This window comes from Oncorhynchus gorbuscha, linkage group LG10, assembly GCF_021184085.1.
Source record: "Oncorhynchus gorbuscha isolate QuinsamMale2020 ecotype Even-year linkage group LG10, OgorEven_v1.0, whole genome shotgun sequence".
In the NCBI taxonomy this organism is placed as follows: domain Eukaryota; kingdom Metazoa; phylum Chordata; class Actinopteri; order Salmoniformes; family Salmonidae; genus Oncorhynchus; species Oncorhynchus gorbuscha.
In genome coordinates, this window is record NC_060182.1 from 35,196,618 (window position 1) to 35,221,024 (window position 24,407).

At 41.8% G+C, this 24,407-nt stretch overlaps 2 protein-coding genes across 4 annotated transcripts; one reads left to right on the plus strand and one right to left on the minus strand.

Moving 5' to 3' along the window:
- Positions 1-189: 189 nt before the first annotated feature.
- Positions 190-12,183, plus strand: LOC124045971 (coenzyme Q-binding protein COQ10 homolog A, mitochondrial-like). 3 transcript variants are annotated; one of them, XM_046365834.1, is made up of 5 exons: positions 190-746; positions 1,862-2,014; positions 2,248-2,440; positions 2,665-2,766; positions 10,597-12,183. In XM_046365834.1, the coding sequence occupies exons 1-5, from the start codon at positions 610-612 to the stop codon at positions 10,711-10,713; spliced, it is 702 nt and encodes a 233-aa protein (XP_046221790.1). In that variant the 5' UTR covers positions 190-609; the 3' UTR covers positions 10,714-12,183. The 3 variants fall into 3 exon arrangements, with proteins under 3 accessions (XP_046221790.1, XP_046221789.1, XP_046221791.1); XM_046365833.1 differs by lacking the exon at positions 10,597-12,183 and adding an exon at positions 8,775-9,925 and having other exon boundaries at positions 207-746; XM_046365835.1 differs by lacking the exons at positions 190-746; positions 10,597-12,183 and adding exons at positions 779-1,002; positions 8,775-9,925.
- LOC124045970 (citrate synthase, mitochondrial-like) lies at positions 12,184-23,988 on the minus strand. Its single transcript, XM_046365832.1, has 11 exons — positions 23,817-23,988; positions 21,384-21,431; positions 20,957-21,064; positions 20,348-20,413; positions 19,825-19,956; positions 19,357-19,545; positions 18,545-18,747; positions 16,566-16,695; positions 16,255-16,356; positions 15,822-16,031; positions 12,184-15,574 (listed from the first exon to the last, which is right to left on the minus strand). Exons 1-11 carry the CDS (start codon positions 23,979-23,981, stop codon positions 15,401-15,403), a joined length of 1,527 nt encoding a protein of 508 aa, XP_046221788.1. The 5' UTR covers positions 23,982-23,988; the 3' UTR covers positions 12,184-15,400.
- Positions 23,989-24,407: the final 419 nt, after the last annotated feature.

The following is a 24,407-nucleotide window of genomic DNA, read 5'->3' on the forward strand; positions in this document are numbered from 1 at the left end:
TAGGCATGTCAGTTAAGAACAAATTATAATTTACAACGACGGCCTTCCCGTCATATATCCAATATAAAGTATTTGGGGGGGCAAAATGCCACGTGTGTCCACATATCAGTGCATTCGTAACAATTTAACCATTACGAAACGTATATTCGATCAAATAAGTATTGACTTCCCTACAAAAATTATTCACTTCGTGGCCTTATTTTCTTGGACAGATTTTGGGCAGAGTAAACCATCTCGTTTAGTCTCGTCCTCTCTGGTAAGGTTTGTCCCTGGCCTGACCGACACCGGTATTTGTTTACTTTACTGAGCGCAGAGAAGGACGATATTTTAAGGGGCTGTCGTCGTATGGGAAAACCCGAAAGCGCAATTTATGCACCCTCAGCGACCCAGGAAATCGAGCTTAGAATAAATAGAGTACTTTATGAACGTTTTTATTATATAGACGAAACGCGGCCTTTTTTTGTTGCGTCTAGGCCTATTTGGATAAGTGAATTGCTTCGAATAGCCAATCCGAAGTGGGCGAAAATCAGTGTTTTCAGCAGTAACCTACAGATTCAATGATCCGTTCTCCAATTTGAGATTGTAGTAAAATAACCCACATAAAATATAATGGCAGCCTCAACAACTGCCCGGAGAATGCCGATGGGTGTGCGGACATTCAGTGAATTTCTGGAGATTGCTGTTGGCTCAGGTCGCTCACCTTGTCACACCGCGTGGTCAAGAGAACATATGAGACAAACCATCAGGTGAGATTAGAAAATGTATAATTTCGAGTGACAGCGTCAACCAATCAGTGCTGTACGTGCGCATTTAGCATCTATTTCAATCCCCCATGGGGCAGGTTTTTGTTTACAACCAAGCACTGGTTGAAATAATGAAGGTCCACTCTGAAGAACATTACGTGCTTTCTGTATAATTAGCATTTAGGACTAAAACGTTCCCTTTTCAATCACATGTCATAGGCTATGCATATTGTGTTATCCTTCATATTTGTTTCACTATGTAAGTAGTTGCCTTACTCCTTGTAATTCTTATTTCTGACTAATTCTATTTCCATGACTGTCACAGTTATTTGTAGTGAGCACCTGGGGTGTATTCATTACTCCGATTCTGTTGCAAACGTTTCTTCTGTTGCAAAATGTTTTTAAACCGAAACTGTTTACTCCAAACAGAAGACGTTTTGCAACGAAAATGTGAGTTTCTATTGGACAAATTCAGGTAGGTCTCTCCCCGTTTAGTTCCGTTTGCTCTGTTTGCGTCCATTTGGTTCTTAAACTGTAAACTGTTTCCTTTACAATACTTAATGAATACACCCCAGGGGTGTATGACCAGGATTCCCAGAGTGCTTTGCCAACAGCAGGATTGGGACATGATGTCATCAGTTCCCCGCAGCAGAACCTTCATGGGGTTCACCCCTGGGGGGGTGTTCATTAGCCGAGTTCCGTTGCAAAACATTTGGTCTGTTGCAAATTGTTTTGCAATGGAAACCGTTTACTGTTTACTCTGGGAACTAAACGGAAGAAAACTGGTTGGGACCTACCTTCATTTGTCCAATATAAACTCAAATTTTCTTTGCAAAACGTTTTCAGTTTGGAGTAAAATGTTTTGCAACAGAACTTGGCTAATGAATAGGCTGAGTGGGTCGCATTACATATAGTTCCATTCATGTGTTTACTCAGATATTAGCCTGCTAGCTTGTCCGAAAGATTGACGGATAGGATACTACTGAGAATTCTTCCCCCTTTTGGCAATATATTATTTCTGCCCTGACTCTAATGGCAGGAAGCCTGCCTGGAATAGGGTATTTGTTAGATGTTGTGGTATTTCAACATTTCCTCTTTTCGTCTCCCTTCCCCATCAGACACTTGTCGTCATGTGGTATTGTAATGACCAGGACTCCCAGAGTGCTTTACCACCAGCAGGACTGGGACATGATGACATCAGTTCCCCACAGCAGAACCTTCATGGGGTTCACCAATAAGAGAAAGGAGTACTCAGAGCGGAGAATACTGGGGTAAGACGGTACCACCCATGAAAGAAAATCTATTGTAAGACTATATTTCCATACGTACATGGTAAACCAGAGCTTGAATGCATGAATAGAAAGAAGTCATGGCTAGATTTCATATTAAAGTTGTTTTTTTTTAATAGGGCCTTTTCTATTTGAAACACAACATGGAAGTGGAAGTTGTTTATTAAGTTATGTAATGTTGTTGTTTTCAAACTCCTCTTACTATGCTGCTTCAGGTACTCTATGCTGGAGATGTATGATGTGGTAGCCAACGTGGATGACTACAAACTCTTTGTCCCCTGGTGTAAGAAGTCCCAGACCATCATGAAGAGGGCAGGCCACTCCAAAGCTCAGCTGGAGGTGGGGTTCCCACCCATTGTAGAGCGATACACATCCATGATCAGTGTGGTGCGACCCCACATGGTCAAAGTAAGTTAATTCCGCTTAATTTGGGATTAAAAATTCCAGTAACTTTCCTAAAATTCCCAGGTTTTCCAGAGATCTTGGTTGGAGTATTGTAGAGTTCCTGCTTATTCCCTCCTGATTTCAGGAATCTTCCAACCAGGATTTCTGGAACACAGTTTTGCAACCCTACTTATCCCTCTTAATTTTGGTTTCATGAATTATGATGATAATTGTTTGTTTTGTGATAGGCGGTGTGCACAGACGGAACACTTTTCAACCACCTGGAGACAATATGGCGCTTCAGTCCTGGCATCCCTGGTTATCCCCGCACCTGCACTGTGGACGTTTCGGTGAATATGACAGCCCCAGCTTGTGACCCTTGTCTTTATTTTATGCTGCCCACCTCTCTTCTAATCTTGCTCTCTATTTGTGCATACACCCTTTGCATGTGAGCAGTCTGACAAAATTACACTACAGTGCATTGAGAAAGTATTCAGACCCCTTGACTTTTTTCAAAATTTGTTATGTTACAGCCTTGTTCTTTTTCCTCATCAATCTACACAAAATACCCAAAAATGACAGTGAAAACAGTTTTTTAATTTTTTTTATTTTGCAAATGTATATATATTTTTTTAAGATACCTTATTTACATAAGTATTCACACCCTTTGCTATGAGACTCGAAATTGAGCTCAGGTGCATCCTGTTTCAATTGATCCTCCTTGAGATGTTTCTACAACTTGATTGGAGTCAACCTGTGGTAAATTAAATTGATTGGAAATGATTTGGAAAGGCACACACCTGTCTACGGTATATAACGTTCCACAATTGACAGTGCATGTCAGAGCAAAAACCAAGTCATGAGTTAGACGAAATTGTCCGTAGAGCTCCGAGACAGGATCGTGCTGAGGAAGCATTGAAGGTCCCCAAGAGCACAGTGGCCTCCATCAAATGGAAAATGTTTGGAACCACCAAGACTTCCTAGAGCCGGCCGGCCGAACTGAGCATTCGGGGGAGAAGGGCCTTGGTCAGGGAGCTAACCAAGAACCCGATGGTCACTCTGACAGAGCTCCAGAGTTCCTCTGTGGAGATGGGAGAGCCTTCCAGAAGGACAACCAACTCTGCAGCACTCAGCCACACTCAGCCAATCAGGCCTTTATGGTAGAGTAGCCTGACGGAAGCCACTCCTCAGTAAAAGGCACATGACTGCCCACTTTGAGTTTACCAGATGGAACCTAAAGGACTCTCAGACCATGAGAAACAAGATTCTCTGGTCTGATGAAACCAAGATTTAACTATTTGGCCTGAATGCCATGCGTCACATCTCGAGGAAACCTGGCACCATCCCTACGGTGAAGCATAGTGGTGGCAGCATCATTCTGTGGGGATGTTTTTCAGCAGCAGGGACTGGGAGACCAGTTTGGCTGAGGGAAATAAGAACGGAGTAAAGTACAGAGATCCTTGATGAAAACCTGCTCCAGAGCACTCAAGACCTCAGACTGGCAGGACAATGACCCTAAGCACACAGCCAAGACAACGCAGTAGTGGCTTTGGGACAAGTCTTTGAATGTCCTTGAGTGGCCCAGCCAGAGCCCGGACTTTAACTTGATCGAACATCTCTGGAGAGACTTGAAAATAACTGTGCAGCGACGCTCCGAATACAACCTGACAGAGCTTGAGAGGATCTGCAGAGAAGAATGGGAGAAACTCTCCAAATACAGGTGTGCCAAGCTTGTAGCATCATACCCAAGAAGACTCGAGGCTGAAATCGCTGCCAAAGGTGCTTCAACAAAGTACTGTGTAAAGGGTCTGAATACTTAGCGTTGAAGTCAGACGTTTACATACACCTTAGCTAAATACATTTAAACCCAGTTTTTCACAATTCCTGACATTTAATCCCAGTAAATATTCTCTGTTTTAGGTCAGTAGGTTAGGTTAGGATCACCACTTTTATTTTAAGAATGTGAAATGTAAGAATAATAGTAGAGTGATTTATTTCAGCTTTTATTTATTTTATCACATTCCCAGTGGGTCAGAAGTTAACATGCACTCAATTAGTATTTAGTAGCATTGCCTTTAAATTGTTTAACTTGGGTGAAATGTTTTGGGTAGCCTTCCACAAGCTTCCCACAATAAGTTGGGAGAACTTTGGCCCATTCCTTCTGACAGAGCTGGTGTAACTGAGTCAGGTTTGTAGGCCTCCTTGCTCGCACACTCTTTTTCAGTTCTGCCCACAAATATTCTATAGGACTTTGTGATGGCCACTCCAACACCTTGACTTTGTTGTCTGTAAGCCCTTTTCCACAACTTTGGAAGTATGCTTGGTGTCTTTGTCCATTTGGAAGTCCCATTTGCGAACAAGCTTTAACTTCCTGACTGACGTCTTGAGATGTTGCTTCAATATATCCACATCATTTTCCTACCTCATGATTCCATCTATTTTGTGAAGTGCACCAGTCCCTCCTGCAGCAAAGCACCCCCACAACATGATGCTGCCACCAACGTGCTTCACGGTAGGGATGGTGTTCTTCGGCTTGCAAGCCTCCCCCTTTTTCCTCCAAACATAACGATGATTATTATGGGCAAACAGTTCTATTTTTGTTTCATCGGACCAGAGGACATTTCTCCAAAAAGTACAATCTTTGTCCCCATGTGCAGTTGCAAACCGTAGTCTGGCTCTTTTATGGCGGTTTTGGAGCAGTGGCTTCTTCCTTGCTGTGCGGCTTTTCAGGTTATGTCGATATAGGACTCGTTTTACTGTGGATATAGATACTTTTGCACCTGTTTCCTCCAGCATCTTCACACGGTCCTTTGCTGTTGTTCTGGGATTTATTTGCACTTTTCACACCATAGTACGCTCATCTCTGAGACAGAATGCATCTCCTTCCTGAGCGGTATGACGGCTGCGGGGTCCCATGGTGTTTATACTTGTGTACTATTGTTTGTACAGATGAACGTGGTACCTTCAGACATTTGGAAATTGCTCCCAAGAATGAACCAGACTTGTAGAGGTCTACAATTATTTTTCTGAGGTCTTGGATTTTCCCATGATGTCAAGCAAAGAGGCACTGAGTTTGAAGGTAGGCCTTGAAATACATCCACAGATATACAGTGCCTTGCGAAAGTATTCGGCCCCCTTGAACTTTGCGACCTTTTGCCACATTTCAGGCTTCAAACATAAAGATATAAACTGTATTTTTTTTTGTGAAGAGTCAACAACAAGTGGGACACAATCATGAAGTGGAATGACATTTATTGGATATTTCAAACTTTTTTAACAAATCAAACTGAAAAATTGGGCGTGGAAAATTATTCAGCCCCCTTAAGTTAATACTTTGTAGCGCCACCTTTTGCTGCGATTACAGCTGTAAGTCGCTTGGGGTATGTCTATCAGTTTTGCACATCGAGAGACTGAATTTTTTTCCCATTCCTCCTTGCAAAACAGCTCGAGCTCAGTGAGGTTGGATGGAGAGCATTTGTGAACAGCAGTTTTCAGTTCTTTCCACAGATTCTCGATTGGATTCAGGTCTGGACTTTGACTTGGCCATTCTAACACCTGGATATGTTTATTTTTGAACCATTCCATTGTAGATTTTGCTTTATGTTTTGGATCATTGTCTTGTTGGAAGACAAATCTCCATCCCAGTCTCAGGTCTTTTGCAGACTCCATCAGGTGTTCTTCCAGAATGGTCCTGTATTTGGCTCCATCCATCTTCCCATCAATTTTAACCATCTTCCCTGTCCCTGCTTAAGAAAAGCAGGCCCAAACCATGATGCTGTCACCACCATGTTTGACAGTGGGGATGGTGTGTTCAGGGTGATGAGCTGTGTTGCTTTTACGCCAAACATAACGTTTTGTATTGTTGCCAAAAAGTTCAATTTTGGTTTCATCTGACCAGAGCACCTTCTTTCACATGTTTGGTGTGTCTCCCAGGTGGCTTGTGGCAAACTTTAAACAACACTTTTTATGGATATCTTTAAGAAATGGCTTTCTTCTTGCCACTCTTCCATAAAGGCCAGATTTGTGCAATATACGACTGATTGTTGTCCTTTGGACAGAGTCTCCCACCTCAGCTGTAGATCTCTGCAGTTCATCCATAGTGATTATGGGCCTCTTGGCTGCATCTCTGATCAGTCTTCTCCTTGTATGAGCTGAAAGTTTAGAAGGACGGCCAGTTCTTGGTAGATTTGCAGTGGTCTGATACTCCTTCTATTTCAATATTATCGCTTGCACAGTGCTCCTTGGGATGTTTAAAGCTTGGGAAATCTTTTTGTATCCAAATCCGGCTTTAAACTTCTTCACAACAGTATCTCGGACCTGCCTGGTGTGTTCCTTGTTCTTCATGATGCTCTCAGCGCTTTTAACGGACCTCTGAGACTATCACAGTGCAGGTGCATTCATACGGAGACTTGATTACACACAGGTGGATTGTATTTATCATCATTAGTCATTTAGGTCAACATTGGATCATTCAGAGATCCTCACTGAACTTCTGGAGAGTTTGCTGCACTGAAAGTAAAGGGGCTGAATAATTTTGCACGCCCAATTTTACAGTTTTTGAATTGTTAAAAAAGTTTGAAATATTCAATAAATGTCGTTCCACTTCATGATTGTGTCCCATTTGTTGTTGACTCTTCACAAAACAAATACAGTTTATATCTTTATGTTTGAAGCCTGAAATGTGGCAAAAGGTCGCAAAGTTCAATGGGGCCGAATACTTTCGCAAGGCACTGTACCTCCAATTTACTCAAATGTCAATTAGCCTATCAGAAGCTTCTAAAGCCATGACATTTTCTGGAATTTTCCAAGTTGTTTCCACTGGAATTGTGATACAGTGAAATAATCTGTCTGTAAACAATTGCTGGAAAAATGACTTGTCATGCACAAAGTATATGTCCTAACCGACTTGAGAAAACTATATTTTGTTAACAAGAAAGTGGTTGAAAACGAGATTTAATGACTCCAACCTAAGTGTGACAACTTCTGACCTCAACCGTATGTAAATGTGGTATTTAAGTTTTTAATTTTGTATATATTTGCAAAATATTTTAAAAACCTGTTTTTACTTAGTCATTATGGGGTACTGTGTGTAAATTGACGTGGGAAAACGAGGCTTTAACGTAACAAAATATGGAAAAGGTCAAGGCATCTGAATCCTTTCCCGAATGCAATGTGTATATATATATATATATATGCACACAAAAGTATGTGGACAGCCCTTCAAATTAGTGGATTTGGCTATTTCAGCTATACCTGTTGCTGACCGGTGTATAAAATCTAGCACACAGCCATGCAATCTCCATAGACAAACATTGGCAGTAGAATGGCCTTACTGAAGAGCTCAGTGACTTTTGAACTGGAAACCTCTAGGAGCAACCAGCTCAGCCATTAAGTGGTAGGCCACACAAGCTCACAGAACGGGAACGCAGAGTGCTGAAGCGCGTAGCTCGTAGCTCGTAAAAATCGTCTGTCTTTAGTTGCAACACTCACTACCAAGTTCTAAGCTTCCTTTGGAAGTAACGTCAGCCCAATAACTATTCGTCGAAAGCTTCATGAAATGGGTTTTCATGAGCAGCTGCACATAAGCCTAAGATCATCATGCGCAATGCCTAGCATCGGCTGGAGTGGTTTAAAGATCGCTGCCATTTGACTTTGGAGCAGTGGAAACGCGTTCTCTGGAGTGATGAATCACGCTTTGCCATCTGGCAGTCTGACGAATGAATCTGGGTTTGGCGGATGCCAAGAGAACGCTACCTGCCCCAAAGAATAGTGCCAACTGTAAAGTTTGGTGGAGGAGGAATAATGTTCTGTGGCTGTTTTTCATGGTTCGGGCTACTTCCTTAGTTCGAATTAAGGGAGATCTTAACAGTACAGCATACAATTACATTCTAGACTAATCTATTCTTCCAACTTTGTGGCAACAGTTTGGGGAAGGCCTTTTCCTGTTTCAGCATGACAATGGGTGCACAAACTGAGATCCATATGGTTTGTTGAGATTGGTGTGGAAGAACTTTACTGGCCTGCACAGATCCCTGACCTCAACCCCATCGAACAACTTTGGGATGAATTGGAATTCTGACTGCGAGTCAGGACTAATTGTCCAACATCAGTGCCCGACCTCACTAATGTTCTTGTGGCTGAATGGAAGCAAGTCCCCACAGCCAGAAGAGTGGATAGTTATAGCAGCAAAGGGTGGACCAACTCAATATTAATGCCCATGAGATGTTCCTATGATCAAGTGGCCACATACTTTTGGTTATGTAGTGTATTTTCTCTTTCTACTCTGTTTTTCCTTTTTCTCTTTTGTTTGTCTTCTCTGATTTGATATTCTACCCTCTCCCTCCTTCCTGCCACACAGATCTCGTTTGAGTTCCGTTCCTTGCTCCACTCCCAGTTAGCAACTGTGTTTTTTGACGAGGTGGTAAAAAAGAATGTGTCTGCCTTCGAGCGCCGGGCCGGCACGCTCTACGGCCCACAGACCTGCGTCCCACGGGAATTAATGTTCCATGAGGTACACCAAACGTGAGGTCCATCTGGCATTGTGTGCCCTTGCCCCAAACCAGCCTGCACCTTCACCCTGGCAGTCCCCTGTATCACCTAGCTGGAGCAGCAGGACACTACATGCCCCATCAACCGCCTTCAGTCTCCATTACCACCAAGGCCCAGATACCAATAGCCTGGTCCCAGGTCTGTTTGTGCCGTCTTGCCAACTCCTATGGTCACATTGGCATGACAAACAGCTCTTCTGCGATCTTGGACCATCTGTGATGGCAGATCTGTGACCAGGCTAAGCTGCCACTAGTGCATCCTCCTCACATTATAGAGTAAGGACCAAGCAATCAGTGTGGGCATCAGCCTGGCTTATCACCCTACACAACTATAGTTGACTTGACAGTCCCATATCCTAGCCTGGATCATTTTCTTGTAAAAAGCTGCCATTTACCTCCTCACAAGGGTACACTCTTCAGCACAGACCCCTTGTTGCATTGACGTGTGTGCACAATTTTAAAATAATAATCCTTCTAAGTCTAATTGTAAAACAAAAAAGCCACTACGCAAATCAGAATAGATGGAATTTATTGCTGTGTGAGCAGGACACTATTGAGTGAACGAATGACATGGACCATTTTGAGTACGTCATAGTATATGACTGCTTTAGACACTGTAGATTGCTGAAGAGTGGGTGCAGGTGCAGGTCCACTGCTAGGTTCTAGTCATCCAATCCTGTAAAATGAATATATCTTAAAGGGGCAATCCATAGTTGAAACAATAACAATTTAAGCATGCTCCCCAACCACTGTTTCGGTAAAAAGCTGAGGGATTGGGTTGGATAAATGTAACTACTCTCAAATTCATAGACAGATCTATGGATACATGGACTGACTATCCATGATATCAAAATGATAGTTTTAACCATACAGTTATTTGTATTTTTTACATTTGCTTTGTTTGCTTGTTTACAAACATTGGTAATAAAACAAGTTTATATTTTGGTTTCTGATGGGGTAAGCTCGTGAGGTGTTTAAGTTATTTGTCAAGAATCAAACTAATTATATGTCCAAAAATGGATTCAGCAACTGCAGATTGGCCCTTTTTTTGTTTTTAATATATTTGAAATGTATTGTTTATACCAATAAGTGCTTTTTAAAAATTATTTATTATATATATTTTTTTAAATAGCAAGCCAACTGCTTCCTGTGTGTGTAGAGAGAATGTTGTTAAAGTGCTCGCTTTTTCATAGATTAAAACAATCATTGGTCATTTGCACCTTACACACATTAAGCACATTAAATTGTCTTCAATGTTAAGCTTTATGTAAATATGGAGAACAGGAGCTGTGAAAATTCTATAAAGTGTCAACACAAGCTGCCTAGCGAGTTCATAAATGAAACAAGATAAAGTATTGCAATTATTTATGCATGCACAATATGGCTACTTGTGTATGATATTTTCTTTGGAATTGCATTTCTGTTTGTTTTGCCTTTGTTTTAATGGGAATACATTTGAATTTCATTTTAGTTCACGTGTAATAACAAAGGGCTCAGTCAAACCGATTTTGTTTAATATACCGGTATGTATTTGCCCTCTGCTATGATGGTGGCATTTACTCTCAGGTGTCATGAAAGGTGAACATGGGAAGCAAGTGTACGTATTTTAAGACTATTCGTTTGTTATTACAGCAAGAATCCCGGACTCATAAGAAATGTCTCAATACTTCAAAGCAACTTCCTGTCTTTATCCAGCCTCCGGCATCAAACACAGGTAGTAGTACTACTTTTGAATCTAATTGCACTTGACAAGTAGAAGCAATGTAGTACAAGCCACAAAGCTAGGTGTTGATGCCATATTGCATTCATTTACCCAGTCCTTTCTTATCAGTGAGCTGTAAGAGACTGGATATGGAAAATGAAACCATTAAGTGTGTGTGAATGTAAGGCAATTGCATTTGTGTGCATGTTGTGTGTATTGTAAATGGAAGTGGAATGAATCATCCTACTGTATTCATAATTGGGCCTACCATTACTTATTATTTCAATTAGTTCTAAGTGAGCAATAATGCACAGATGGGTGTTGAGACCCATAGAGTGTATGAGCATAGTATGCTGTTTGAGTTTTGCATGCTGATCAGTTGTTTTGCCTGTTAATCATACTTTAGTGTGTATGCATTTCCACCTGTAGCTATGGTATCAGCTGTACAGCAAACACTACAGTGTTCTGTGCTCTCCTTTTCTTTTCCATTAGAAATTCTGGTTTTGACAATGAGCAACTGGACACTGCTCAATACAAAATGAGTTATCAATGGAATATTGGGAATAGGTGTGCATGCAATGTAGTTATAGAGCCAAAGATATTTCCACCACTCGTAAATGAGTTGTTTAAAAAAATAAAATGGGATTGTTCCCGACTATATACTTTTTGAGAATCATGGGAGTGTAATGTAATCTAGCCATAAATCACTGCTTTCAGAAGTTGTGGCATGTAGCAAGCTGTTCAGGTCACCTTTGGGATTTGCTCAAGTTAGAAAACTTTGGCAGGTGGTGTAGAGCTGTGGGGACTCTTAAGAATGCCTTGGTTTGTCGCTATGTAGCAAGGGACGTGCAGGGGTGAGTGTGATGCGGCCTTTTCAAAAGGAAACCAAAGCGCAAGCAACGAGAGCGGCGTGTTGGTATCTGGGCCAGTTATTAATAACGACACAGAGGAGATAGTTAAAATACCTATTTTCCTATTATTACAAATCTCCTGTAAACCACCATATCCATGACACTCAAATCACAAAATAAGAAAAACAATTACTTGCATGATACTTCACCTAACCAGAACAATATCAATTGATTGTTGAGGACATTAAATAAAGTTCACTAAAAGCCCCACTTCCTTGTTAATAATTCAGCTATCAAGCCTTGTAAACAGAGCCTCATGACTACAGTTGGCCCTTACGCAACAGCGGTTGACACTAATTGGTTGTTTCAGTGTGTGTAACATTATCCTCTGGCTGGTCTCATGACTGCAGTTCTTCAGAGGCAGAGCTGAGACTTGCTGGGCAGATTTGACACTGTCCTTATGGTAAACCGGCTGGTTGTGTGTGCTTCTACATGCACAGTATATTCCTTCATTTCAACACCTAGAAATCCCAGACTATCAAAATCCTATCATGTACAGTCATCCAGGAATGGATTACCAGTGACTTTTGAAGTTTCCATCTGTTATTGAATAAAGCTAGTCAGTTTCCAACCTCTTTACACACAATTAAAAACAAACACATGACACCAAGTGTTAAACTCATTTATTGGTTTTCCATTTTTGTTGTCCTCGGCTCCTTTCTCCCATTTGACCTATCCAGCCCCATCCCGCTATAGTTTCCCAAATGCATCCAACTTCAATGGCTCTTCCCTGGTTTCAGTCTCCTACACCTGCTTTGATCAGAAACAGATGTTCCACAACACAAACTAAGAAAATTAAAAAACTGAAAAATGTGAAACCCAAGAGACAAAAGCAAGGTATATAAAATTGAAGTAAAAGTCAAACACGGATTATTTTGTTTTTCAAGTGAGCAGGGTCCCACTGATGCGACACAAGATGGAGTGTTGATAATCCTATATTGAAGCAGGCAAGGAAAGCTGCTATGGACCAACTGCTGCTATGGGCCTGAGAGCCAGCTTGAATCAGTCAAAGCAAACATCCACTTAGCAGCAGCAGAAGCCCATACAAATGGGCAATAGATTTATTTACAAGACAGCCAGAGTACGTACATCTACTTCATTGTAAGAGTAACTGTCAAAACATGTAAAACTGAAATATGGTGATGAGTGAGGTTGGTTGGAAGTCACACAGCTGTATGACTGAGCAATATGGTTGCGTAGGAGCTCATACATTCAAGCTATACATATTTATAACTATATACAAAGTATAAATAAAACTACAAATGATGTACTCACTATAGGATTATCCTCTCTATACATTACATGGTTATTCAGTCAACACCCAAAACCTCTAAAAAAGGATTAAATCAAAATAGAGGTTTTCCTATTTCTATTTTCCTATTTTGGAGTAGCAGCTCAAATCACTGAAGCACTCTTCTGGCGCATAATTAACAACATACATTATACTCCAAAATTAGACAGGACCACAACAGATAAAAAGCTCTTCTTGGCTGCATACTTATGTTCAAGCACATACTAAAAAGCAGAACACCATGTCCTTCTCTCAATTCTCCAAATATATAGGTCTATGGCATTACTATCAGGCCTTTGGGTACTCCAGGTTACAACCAAAGGTCTTCGATCATATGCTCCTACCTACACATATCAATCCTACATTTCAAAAGATGCCCAGACAGAAAATGAAAGGAAAGAATGTAAAACAAGTTGAATGACAACAAAAAAAAGGTTATTTTGATCAGAGGTGTGTTCAAGGTTAAATCCATTGAAGTCAGGGAATCTGGTGAGACAAAAAGATTTAAAGGGGCAGTACCTTTTTTATATATATATATATATATATATATATATTTTTTTTTTAACTGATTTGCATTCTTCCTTGGATATATTAAACATCTTCAAAAGAAGTTAGATACTTTCACAAGGTTGAACCTTTTTCCTTTACTGGAGTGTAGCTACTGCTAGAGTAGTCAGGGAGAAATTGCATAGAGAAACGTGAGGGTTTCAGGCAACAACAAAAAATATATTTCCCTGTTGGTTCAGATTAGGCAAGACTTTCCAGACAATATTGACACTTCAGCAAACATCAGCAGAAAAATGTGACTCAAATTAAAAGTTACTTGCATCCTTATTAAGTTAGCAAAAATGTTTGATGTCAAACTACCGCTCAAGTTAAATATAGATGTAAGACATACTCAAGTGATGACAATTTGTGATTTCTCTAATTACCCACATAAAATTACATGTTTTATGTAGCCTGGAAATCAAACTGCTCAGAGTGAAACAATGGTAAAACAGAGCCATCAGGTTGGATTGCATACAACTTAAGCCCCTTGACATCTTCAATCAGTTGGTGCAGCCCAGTCCTCACAGGCACATGGGGATGAGATGCCAGCAGACTGCATTGGCCTACTGTACTGTAAGTGGCCTGAGTCTGAGGAACAGAGGTAGGTGGAAACTAATACCGAGGTGGGGCAGTCCAGGCCACATTACCAGAGGCATGGGGTTAGAGAACACTGGAAATAAATTATAGTTGTAATTTCTAGGCAGGTGAAGTGTATACATGATTACCTACCTAACACAGTCTCACACTAAATCAGGGCCATGCACAGACCTTTCAGGGGGCAAGTGTCCCCCCCACCAAAAAAAACAACTCATAATTCACATTTTAAAATTCTGAACATGCCAACTGCCTCTAGTGAACATTTTACCAAATCTGAGCATAGACATTAATTTTTGCAAAACACTCACTCATCACATATTGTAAGGAAGCTAGTTACAGTGCCTCCTGATTGACATGGGGAAAAGAGGGTGAGTTGTCAGCAGATCATTGATTGACCTGCTGGTTAGCTAGCTCCATTGTTTTTTAATGATTGTGATTTATCTTCAATGCTCTTAAATAATAACGAAATAATATTAATTATCTTCTAACTCAAGATATATGGCTGGCAAGTGGCTTTTGTGGATATTTTTGTATATGGTGATTAGCGAGCATCTAGACTGCCTGTGATGCTGCCGACTGAGGAAGGGATGGAGTTGGTTGGAGCGAGGGTCATTGATGCAACCGTTCTTCTCCGTCTTTTTGCCTCTCTCTGCTGCACGTATCAGCCAACCAGACCGAATATTGATGATGTTAATCAAAATGTTATGCTGCTGCGGTAGTACTGTTGACATTTACACACACTCGACCAGTGGCCACATCTCAAGCCATGCATGTTTGGAGACCAGCATACACAATCTCAGTACAGGGCAGTCTGGGATAAAGGTGCAACCTGGCATGCGCAAGCTCTGTACAGGGCAGACCAATAGGGGCAACCAACGGACGGGGTGGGTGAACTTGACAACGTCACACCGACTTGCGGGCAATGGGTTCAGAACAAAACTTTATACAAAAAAATAAAATTATACCACAACCCAAAAGGGCACTTGGCGAGTGGGAGGGCCAAGGGACAGGAGCTGGGCATAGGTTGACTTCTATCTGTGCACGTGCCTGCGCTAAATCATGTAAATATTAAGAAGCCCTTTTTGGATTAATTTTTTTTTTTTTAAGTGTACCGTCTCTTTGAATCTCTTCCATGGGGATGGGGGCAAGGTCAGCTTTCATTTGAAATACGCCATGCAAGTGACGCGACAAGTAGCCTTGTAGTTAAAAAAAAAAAACTTCTAGGCTTTTTGAATGGTCTTCAAATGAGCAAAAATGTAGCGCAATGGTCGTTTTAATGAATTTGATGATATTATCTTGAAGCCCATTCAAAAGACCAGGGACATGAACACAGAAGTATGATGTAGAAACGCGTCACTTGCACACGGTATTTCCTCCCCCTCATCTTCAGCCGGACTTATTGGCCCCCACCAGGGTCATGAGTCCGTCTGTGCTCATGGACTTGGGGCGCTCCAGAGGGAAGCCCAGGGCTCGGCTCCAGATAAGTTGGGCCAACACACCCAGAGCTCGGGACACACCAAACAGCACAGTGTAGTAGTTCATCTCTGTCATCCCATAGTACTGTAGCGGAGAAGGAGAGAGGTCAGGGAGAGATCAAATGTTTGTTGCAGAGGTCAGTGATGATTGAAAGGCTGAACTCACAGGTGCTAATATGTGCTGTGATGCTTTTGATTAAAACACATCTGGCTAACACTGACCAGTCAAACAGCCCACTTACAAATTCAAGGTGGTCCAAAAAAACAGATCTGTATTACATGACAATATATACAGTACAATAGGACATTGTTAAGGAGAACATCTCTCTCACCTGCAGCAGCACTCCACTGTGTGCGTCAACATTGGGCCAGGGGTTCTTGGCCTTGCCCTGCTCCAGCAGTACTGGGGGCACAATCTTGTAGAGCTGGTGCACCAGTTTGAACATGGGGTCGTTGGGCAGGTGCTTGAAGGCAAACTCCTGCTGGCATTGGTACCTGGGGTCAGTCTTCCTCAGGACAGCATGCCCGTAGCCTGGCACCACCTTTGGGGGTGAGAGAGGGTGTGAAGGGTGATTAGCAAGGTTTACCCTTCTCTCCGGGTTAACTGGTTCTTAACGCAAGGGATGTTTGAAACCGAGAATTGCAAATACTTTATGGAACTGAAAACCACACTAGTGATGCCATATGGCCTCATAAGGCTGTCACTGGTGGGTAAGGCAATATGTGTCATAGTAGTGAAGCCAAATGTTTTGACCCATCTCTTACCCTGCCAGACTTGAGTGTGTTCCAGATGTAATCCCTCATCTTCTCATCAGACACCTCCCCTCCCATCTCCTTCTGCAGGGCCGTCAGCCACACCAGCACCTCCTACAGGGCACACAGAGAAATGCATGAGAAACACTAATAACCTCAGCAAGGCTAAAACAGAAATACTATTATAATGCCACTCAATGACTGCTTATGATGTTTATAAGGATCATGTCTATCCATCTATCCACTCATGACTCCAAGAGAGAGCAGGTCAGTGAGTCAAGAGTATGTAAATTCTAGCGGAGCAGAGGACAGGATTGACAGACCTGGTTGGCTAGCCCATGCAGAGGTCCAGCCAGCCCATTCAGAGCAGCACTGAAGGAGAGGTAAGGGTCAGAGAGAGCACTGCCCACCAGGTGACTGGTGTGGGCACTGACGTTACCTCCCTCGTGGTCACTAAAACAGGAACCCCAGAGACAGTTGGTTACTATGTTATTCATCACAAAATTGGAATTGACAGTAAATTACTAATGTTTTTACAGACCTATATTCAAATACAGATTTATCCAATTTTTAATTGTGTCTAACAATGAATTGTTGTTCTGTCAAGTGCAATATATGAACACTAGAGGGCAGAGAACATACATTTGAGGGTTTCACAATTCTCTATCCTTCAATGTCAGAATTTAATAGACAAAATGGCTGCCCCCCAAAAGTCAAATAAATCAATGACATAATGGTTCATTCTAATATGAATACATGGGTTTTGTATAGCGCGTTTCAATGACCAGGGCCTGAAACTAACTTTTTGGTTCACCAACCACTGTGGCAGGTTTTTGTTGCCAAAAATTAACATGCTTAGTAATGTCTCTAAAACAATAAAATGTATTACTAGTAAGAAGTGACCAGAGCCTTTTAACCAAAACATATAAATACATTTAAAAATTAAAAGCTCTGACTCTCCCCCCCTACTAGCACTGACCTTGCTGAAAGATACTTTGTGGAAAAATGTACTTACTATGACTCAGATATGTGGTTGTCCCACCTAGCTTTCTTAAGATGATTGCACTAACTGTATGTCGCTCTGGATAACACCGTCTGCTAAAATGACTAAAATATACATTTAATAAGACAAAAATGTTCAGCTACCCCTTTAAGGGCGGGGGTTACCGTGGCATTTGGAACCACTTGAAGCTCTATCATAGTCCCAACACATGTATGCCTACGCACAGCAATGTTCTTGAATATTGGACCGTTGGCATTCATACCTTTCAAAATTCTCAGCACAGCTCAAGTCATTTCTCCAACCGTCACCACATTCAACTTAGTTTATTGTTATTCCGTTTGTTTTTTAATCATCTTATGTTTGTTGTGTAGTAAATATATCCGTTTTGATTTTCATTCTTTTAAATGATTTTTTCCCCCTGTGAAGCACATTGTCTAGCATTCCATGTCTGAAATGTGCTGTATGAATAAAGCTTGATTTGATTTGAATTGAATAGAGGATGCGTACCGGAGACGCTCTGGTTGGGAATTGTGGGGAGGTAAGCATTCGGGGCTGTGTCCCCCCACTGATGGTGGTCTCAGAGCCACGTATCTACAGCACGTCACAATGGGGTGCTGGATTATCGCATCCTAGTGTCTGTGGAGTAAGATTTAAACTCGAGTCGTCAGTCACAGCGTGCCTGTGAGAGCATCGGACTAGTAGCCGATGCGTCGTCGCTAGCAGTTGAAGCAAACTCAAACATTGAAAAACAACCTCGCTATTGAACAAAACAATGTAAATAGCCGAGAAACACTCCCTTTAGTAGACTTTAGTCAATTAGACCAAATTTCACGAGAAGCTCTTCTAAAAATTAATCTTCAGTGCGCACAGCTTCCCAACCAGGCAGTGTTGCTGCGTTAAGTGGGATATACATTATAGGATTCGTAGTTCTTTGTGCGATTAGCTGCCAGCCATGAAACAAAAAGGACAAACACTTTGAAAACAGCTAAATGAGCTCATACTTAACTTCTAACTCTATTTTACGTGAAACGCTTCACTGTGGAACCCTGAGCACACCACCCTCCAACATGGCTGGTGAAATAGACATCTTTACCCACCAATGCCAAAATTTACCCGCATTTGGCGTGCGTTCATTTTTGGGTCCGTCAATGGCCCAAAAACACCTAGATGGTAATAATGGTTGAAATGTACGTCCTTAAGACTGGTTTCCCAGACAATTTCAACCTAGTCCTGAAAAAAATAACCTACTTAATATGGAAATTCTTCAGCTTAATCTGAAACTGGCCCATAGTACAATACCTGTGGATGGTAAGGTAGAGCCTCATTAGTTCAGTGAACTCAGCAGAGTCGCTGTAGCCCAGCATGTTGGCGAAGTTAGCGGACCAGTCCAGGTTGGAGTCGATGGCGCCAATGCTGCTGCCCTCACGGTACAGGTTACGGTAGATCTTAGCAGCAACACACGGCAACTTGGCAATCAAGTCCATGGAGTCCTCATAGATGAACTGGAATAGAGTAGGTAGTTTAATCAACAGTCAGTAGACCATCTCCCACAGGATCTAACTGAACGACATGATAAATCACACAATTACTTCTGCTAGTGTAGTTATTTTCTGTTGACATTTGGGTCTGTGAGCTTTTTCTAGACTGTCTGTCGAATTCTAGGGATGTAATTCCTTGCACCCCGCAAGAAACGGTGTTGATTTATTTTAGCCTCTTATTCTAACAAGGAAGTTGAGGAAAATATATGCTCTTTTTCAAGGGAGACCTGGTGTGCATGTTAAGATTTGCCATTAAAGAATGAACAGACACTTGAAAAGCACTTTAGTGAGGATGACTCATCCATCCAGCATCACCCTCTGCTTTAATCTATTTACCCACACCTGACTGTACTGCAATATAATGAATGCAAACCTGGATTTTAAAATGGTATTTTATATTTTTCAAGTACTTTGATCGTCAGCTTTAGCCCGCCTAGAGGGCCAGATGTGCAAAGTTTACACCTTCGGGACTATTGTTATTAATTTTGCTAGGCAAGCTCAATCAAGACACAGCCAAAGTATGTGAAAAATTTCAAATACTAGGTCTGTGAAGATTCTGTGTGTGTGACTCACCTCCCAGTACTTGGCCTTGTTGACGCCCTCAGAGTAGGCCCGGGCAAAGCTGCTCTCGCTGTTCAGAGCTGTGATGGCAGCACTGAACTGGGACATGGGGTGCAGGTTGGTGGGGAAGTTATCTAGCATGGTGACCACGTGGGAGGGGAGTGCTGCCCGCTTAGCCCATTCTTTGGACAACCAGCTCACCTGAAAAGATGGGATGCAAATAGGATTGGCGGGTTCAAATAGGGACAATAAAAATGCCACAAGTCAGAACGGAAATGTTCTTTAATCCCAAACACTATAAATCTCCGCCACATGGCTACAGTTGTAGAACTTCAATGTGAGTCATCAGGAACAAAAGTAAAACTCGATTGTTGTCATGCCTTCCTCCTAAACCATAAAATAACTTGCTTGTAGTATGTAATAACATAGGAAATTCCTCCCATTCTAACCCTAGCCCATCCAGTGTTATCCCCTTCACACCTGTTCCTCTGTGGGGACCTGTCCTGTGACCAGCAGCCAAAAGAGGCCCTCAGGCAGTGGCTCCTGACCTCCTGGAGCCTTTGGCAACAGCTGCTGACACTCCGGAATGCTGTAGCCCCGGAAACGGATTCCCTAATGAAAGGAACAGGACGTACAAGGAGTCATGCTTAATATAGTCATCATATATGGCAAATGAGCATAGTCTAAAATGATGGCACAACAAACCACAACAAAGGGGCAGTAGTTACTGCAAATGCAGCTTTATCAACATAATTATTTGGAATATCTTAACATTCTAGGACTCTTAACTGCCACCAGCTGAGGTTACTGGAGGACCAGTGAGATAACACTTCCATTGACACCAATTTATTTTACAATTCAATGCATGTGATCAGAAGCAATTTAGATAAGTGCCTATATGGCTTACACACAAAGGTTAATGGTGCTCAGCGTCAACACTTCAATTAATTAATGGGTGTTACTGTTTAATGGATTGTGTGTGTTGTGAGGACAGGAAACACACCTCATCAGGATCCAGCACTGAGGTCTCGTACACCAGACCCTTCATGCCCCTCATCCCACCATAGACCTGTAAAACAACACAAAAAACAAACAAATTACATTCGGTACAGAAAGCTCAATTAAGGCTAGACTGATTTGCTCTTTGACCAGTCCAGAAATAGCATGAGGCTCTAAAATCAAATGCGTAAGGAATCAGATGAACCATGACCCTAATCCTTCTGCATTCTTCAAAGGCATAATAAGGGTGAAGAGGTCATGTGAATGATAAACATGCGTGGATGACACAGGCAAAGCGGAGGTGTGTGTGACCCTGGAGTGAGCCTGCAGTGATAAATGGTGTGTGAGGCAAGAGCTGTGACTCAGCTATGACTGTGCTCAGCTGGCAGGGAACTGGCTTAGACATGTGACATCACATGACCTCTAGTATGCTAAAAGGGAGATGGTTGAGGGGCAACATCAGACCCAATCTGGTGGAATTTAGAAAACGGTTATACCATGGTTTCTCTGATCTGTATGGTGGTTTATTTCTACATCAAAAGCCTTTCTGATTCTCTTGTATGGTTTTACCAACATCAGGTTCTGAGTTAGTGAATATGGGTCAGTTACTTACCATATCAACAGTGATCGATCCAATGTTGGTTTTTCCATACTGCTGTTTGAAGGTCTTGATCCTACTTTGTTCTTTTGGAATAAGGTCTGTTAGAACATCCTTTAGATTCTGCAAAAACACAGACATGTCTCATTAAAAGCTTAGTCAAAAATTACATCAATTCAAAAACAGCCTATATAAAAAGAAAACTACAGAGACCCTAGTGCACTTTTGTGTTAGTCAAACAAACATTAGATCCAAAACATTCACTTGAAAGACACTGGTTTATAAAGTTCTCCGCATGTTACATAATGACAGAGAGAACAGAGAGGGAAACTCTTTTTGTCAACCCCTATTAAAACAGATTAACATCATGCTTTATTAACAATGATGATAATAAAGGGCAAATTGATGAGTTCTCTTGAAGAGGTAGTCTGATAGTGCTTACTGTTGAGGAGCTGGCATGTCTGGACGCCACAAGGATGCAGGTGACATTCTGCAGAGGAAAATGCAATTATCAGAAAACATCAGCCTGAGTATATATGGTCAAAAACCAGAGTTGTCTGCTTTCCAATTTCCAAACTGTAATACCTGCATCTACTAAAACTAGGCCTAATTGAATCATTGAGCTGACAGTATCATGAAATCCTGATTGCTTGCTGCTCCTCAGTTAGCCTATATCCCGAGTGGCGCAGCGGTCTAAGGCACTGCATTGCAGTGCTAGAGGCGTCACTACAAACAACCTGGTTCGAATCCAGGCTGTATTACAACCGACCGTGATTGGGAGTCCCATAGTGTGGCGCACAATTGGCCCAGTGTAATCCGGATTTGTCCGGTGTAGGCCATCATTGTATAAGAATTTGTTCTTAACGGACTTGCCTCGTTAAATACAAAGTAAGGGTTCTCCAACTGTTGTCCCACGTGCAGAATTTGGTGCCACAAGTAATTTTACCCCCCCCCCCCCCCCCCAAGTTCATATTTTTATTGTTGGACATTAAAAGACTGTAAAAAACACCTGCAAAACATCCCCAAGCAATTTTAATTAGGGAAATCTGTTACAAAGTATTCCCACGCATAATAGAGAGATATGTAATTATGTTCCGGCCCCCTGACCATCCGCTCGAGAACAAAAATAATAAATTGGCCCGCCACTGAATGTAGTTTATGAGCCCTGGCCTAGATATCTAACTCCAGAGCAGTGCCATTCCTGGATTATAGATAGGGCAATCAACATCCTTACTGATTTAACATCACCTGTGGCTTTACGCAAAAACTCCAGCTACAATCCAACATCAACCATAGAAAAATCTAAGAGAGGCCTGTGTGGAGTATCTGAGAAGGACTGCTCTGTATGCAAGCCATCTGACCCACTGTCTGTGCCGAAGGAAACAAGCAGGACCTGCCTTTTTAAATAGTAGCACAATCATGGATGACAGTCAGGAGGACAAAGAATCCTTGGCAGAGAACGCACAAAAAGAGATTGGAGAAGGGATAAGAGGACCATCTGGCAGAACTGAAATAGACAAGGTATTGAACAGGCTAGCCAACAAACCTTTAAAAGACAACGCCGACAAAGGAACTAGGAAGAAATGCAACCAAGTTTCTTAATGGGCAAGCACCGTCTTAAATCACTATGCATATGTCTAATTACAACATGTAACATCTGAAGCGGTCTGCTTTAATGGATAATATATTCCCTTGGATAGGCCTACTGGGAGTCATACTGAAATATCCTACAAATTCCCTCAAATGACAGTCCCTGAACATCAAATTCTAGCTGATATAATGACAGGTTCTGGTAAATCAAAGACATTTCAAAGATTCCTAACTGCAATGCTCGGATAATTGACAAGGAATTTCCACTCTGTACAAAGTTCAGAAACAAAATCCTGAGGCATCATCTCTGTCGGAGGAGTTGAAGGTGCACAGTCCAAAGAAGGGGATTATTGTGATGTGTCATCTGTCTTGGCAATAGAAATATCTGGGCAGGAGGCTAATTGATTAAGCAGTACTGTAGGTTACAATCTGACGCCTAACCAGGAAGGTAGCAGTGGCACCCAGGAATCAATACGGACCTCTATGAAACAAACACAAGACAGAATTCTAAACAATGTGTGTTCTTAAGCGTGACACAGGCATAGACTTATTAGATAGCTAAATTAAAGGGACACTTCGGGATTTTGGCCATGAGGCCCTTTATCTACTTCCCCAGAGTCGGATGAACTCGTGGAAACCATTTTTACCATTCTTGCTACATTGCTAGCAAGATGGAGACGTAGCAATAATACAACACCTGGAAATGAACAAACCTAGAAAGTTGCTGTTGTGTTGGCTAATAGCTATGAATGGACATGTTAGCGCTGAAGGTCAAATAAGGGGAATAAAATGATGTGGATGAGCATGTTGACGAGCCAGCCAATTAACTTGCCACTGTTGGCAGTAATAGTAGCTAGCGATAAGAAATAGTAAAGATTTTGGATTATTCAAGAGTGCAGTTCAACTTAATTCCATGTGAGAGGATAGACACCTAACTGTCAAACATGACCCTCCTCAGGCTATCTAATCGTAGCTAACTAGCATGTGCCATCTCCTGTGTCAACTGACTAGCTCGCAGATAACCTTAACTGACGAAACGCGCTAGTGCCAACACAAACATCGTTTACATGAAAGAGGACCATCGTTGCCAAGCACCAAAACTGTGTGGCAATGTGTAGCCATTACTAGCGTACATGAATGTGCTTGAAAATAACCAACATTTTTTCCTGACGAAAATATTACTGTTAGCTAGCTAACGTTAGTTGAAATGCAAGCAAACTACTATAGTTACAGCTAACACTGACGCGCCCACCCTACTTGGGATATGTTCTTTGCCTCGACTTACCTTTGAATTAAGGAGTCTTGGCGCTAACCTGCTGATACCTGTAGTCAGAAAGGACATGATGTCTGTGGAGAAAATATAATTTATTGTATTTCCGAAAGTCAATGGTTGAAGGTGCCCCGACAGAAAAAGCACTACTGAAGGTTGAAAATGGATTGGGGCCCGCATGTAGGCTTATCGTTGATTGGATGGTGGTTGTAACGAAATGTAACCTGATTGGTCAGTTGAGACTCGTGTGTCTCTATCAATCGAAACGATTGGCTAAGGCAGACGGAACACTGGGGTATGTTTGAGAACACGTTTCCGTTTCAGTCTGTCACACAATTTAAATGAATTGAGTCAGAGTAAAACCAAAGATGGCAGAGAAACTCCGTGGTAAAACTGTCATTTAAGTATGGTCAGGGGATGTTTCTGGACAGGACCATATAAACTCCAGGTGTAGATCTGAATGAATTGGATACATATAAGGAATATGGGGAAAATGCACAGCCATATTCTTGCCAAATCTATGGGTTACGGCTGTTGGGGTTTAGGGAGGGTAGGGTAAGGTAAAAGCACCTGGCACCAACGAGACAGTTTCAAGAAATTCTGCGT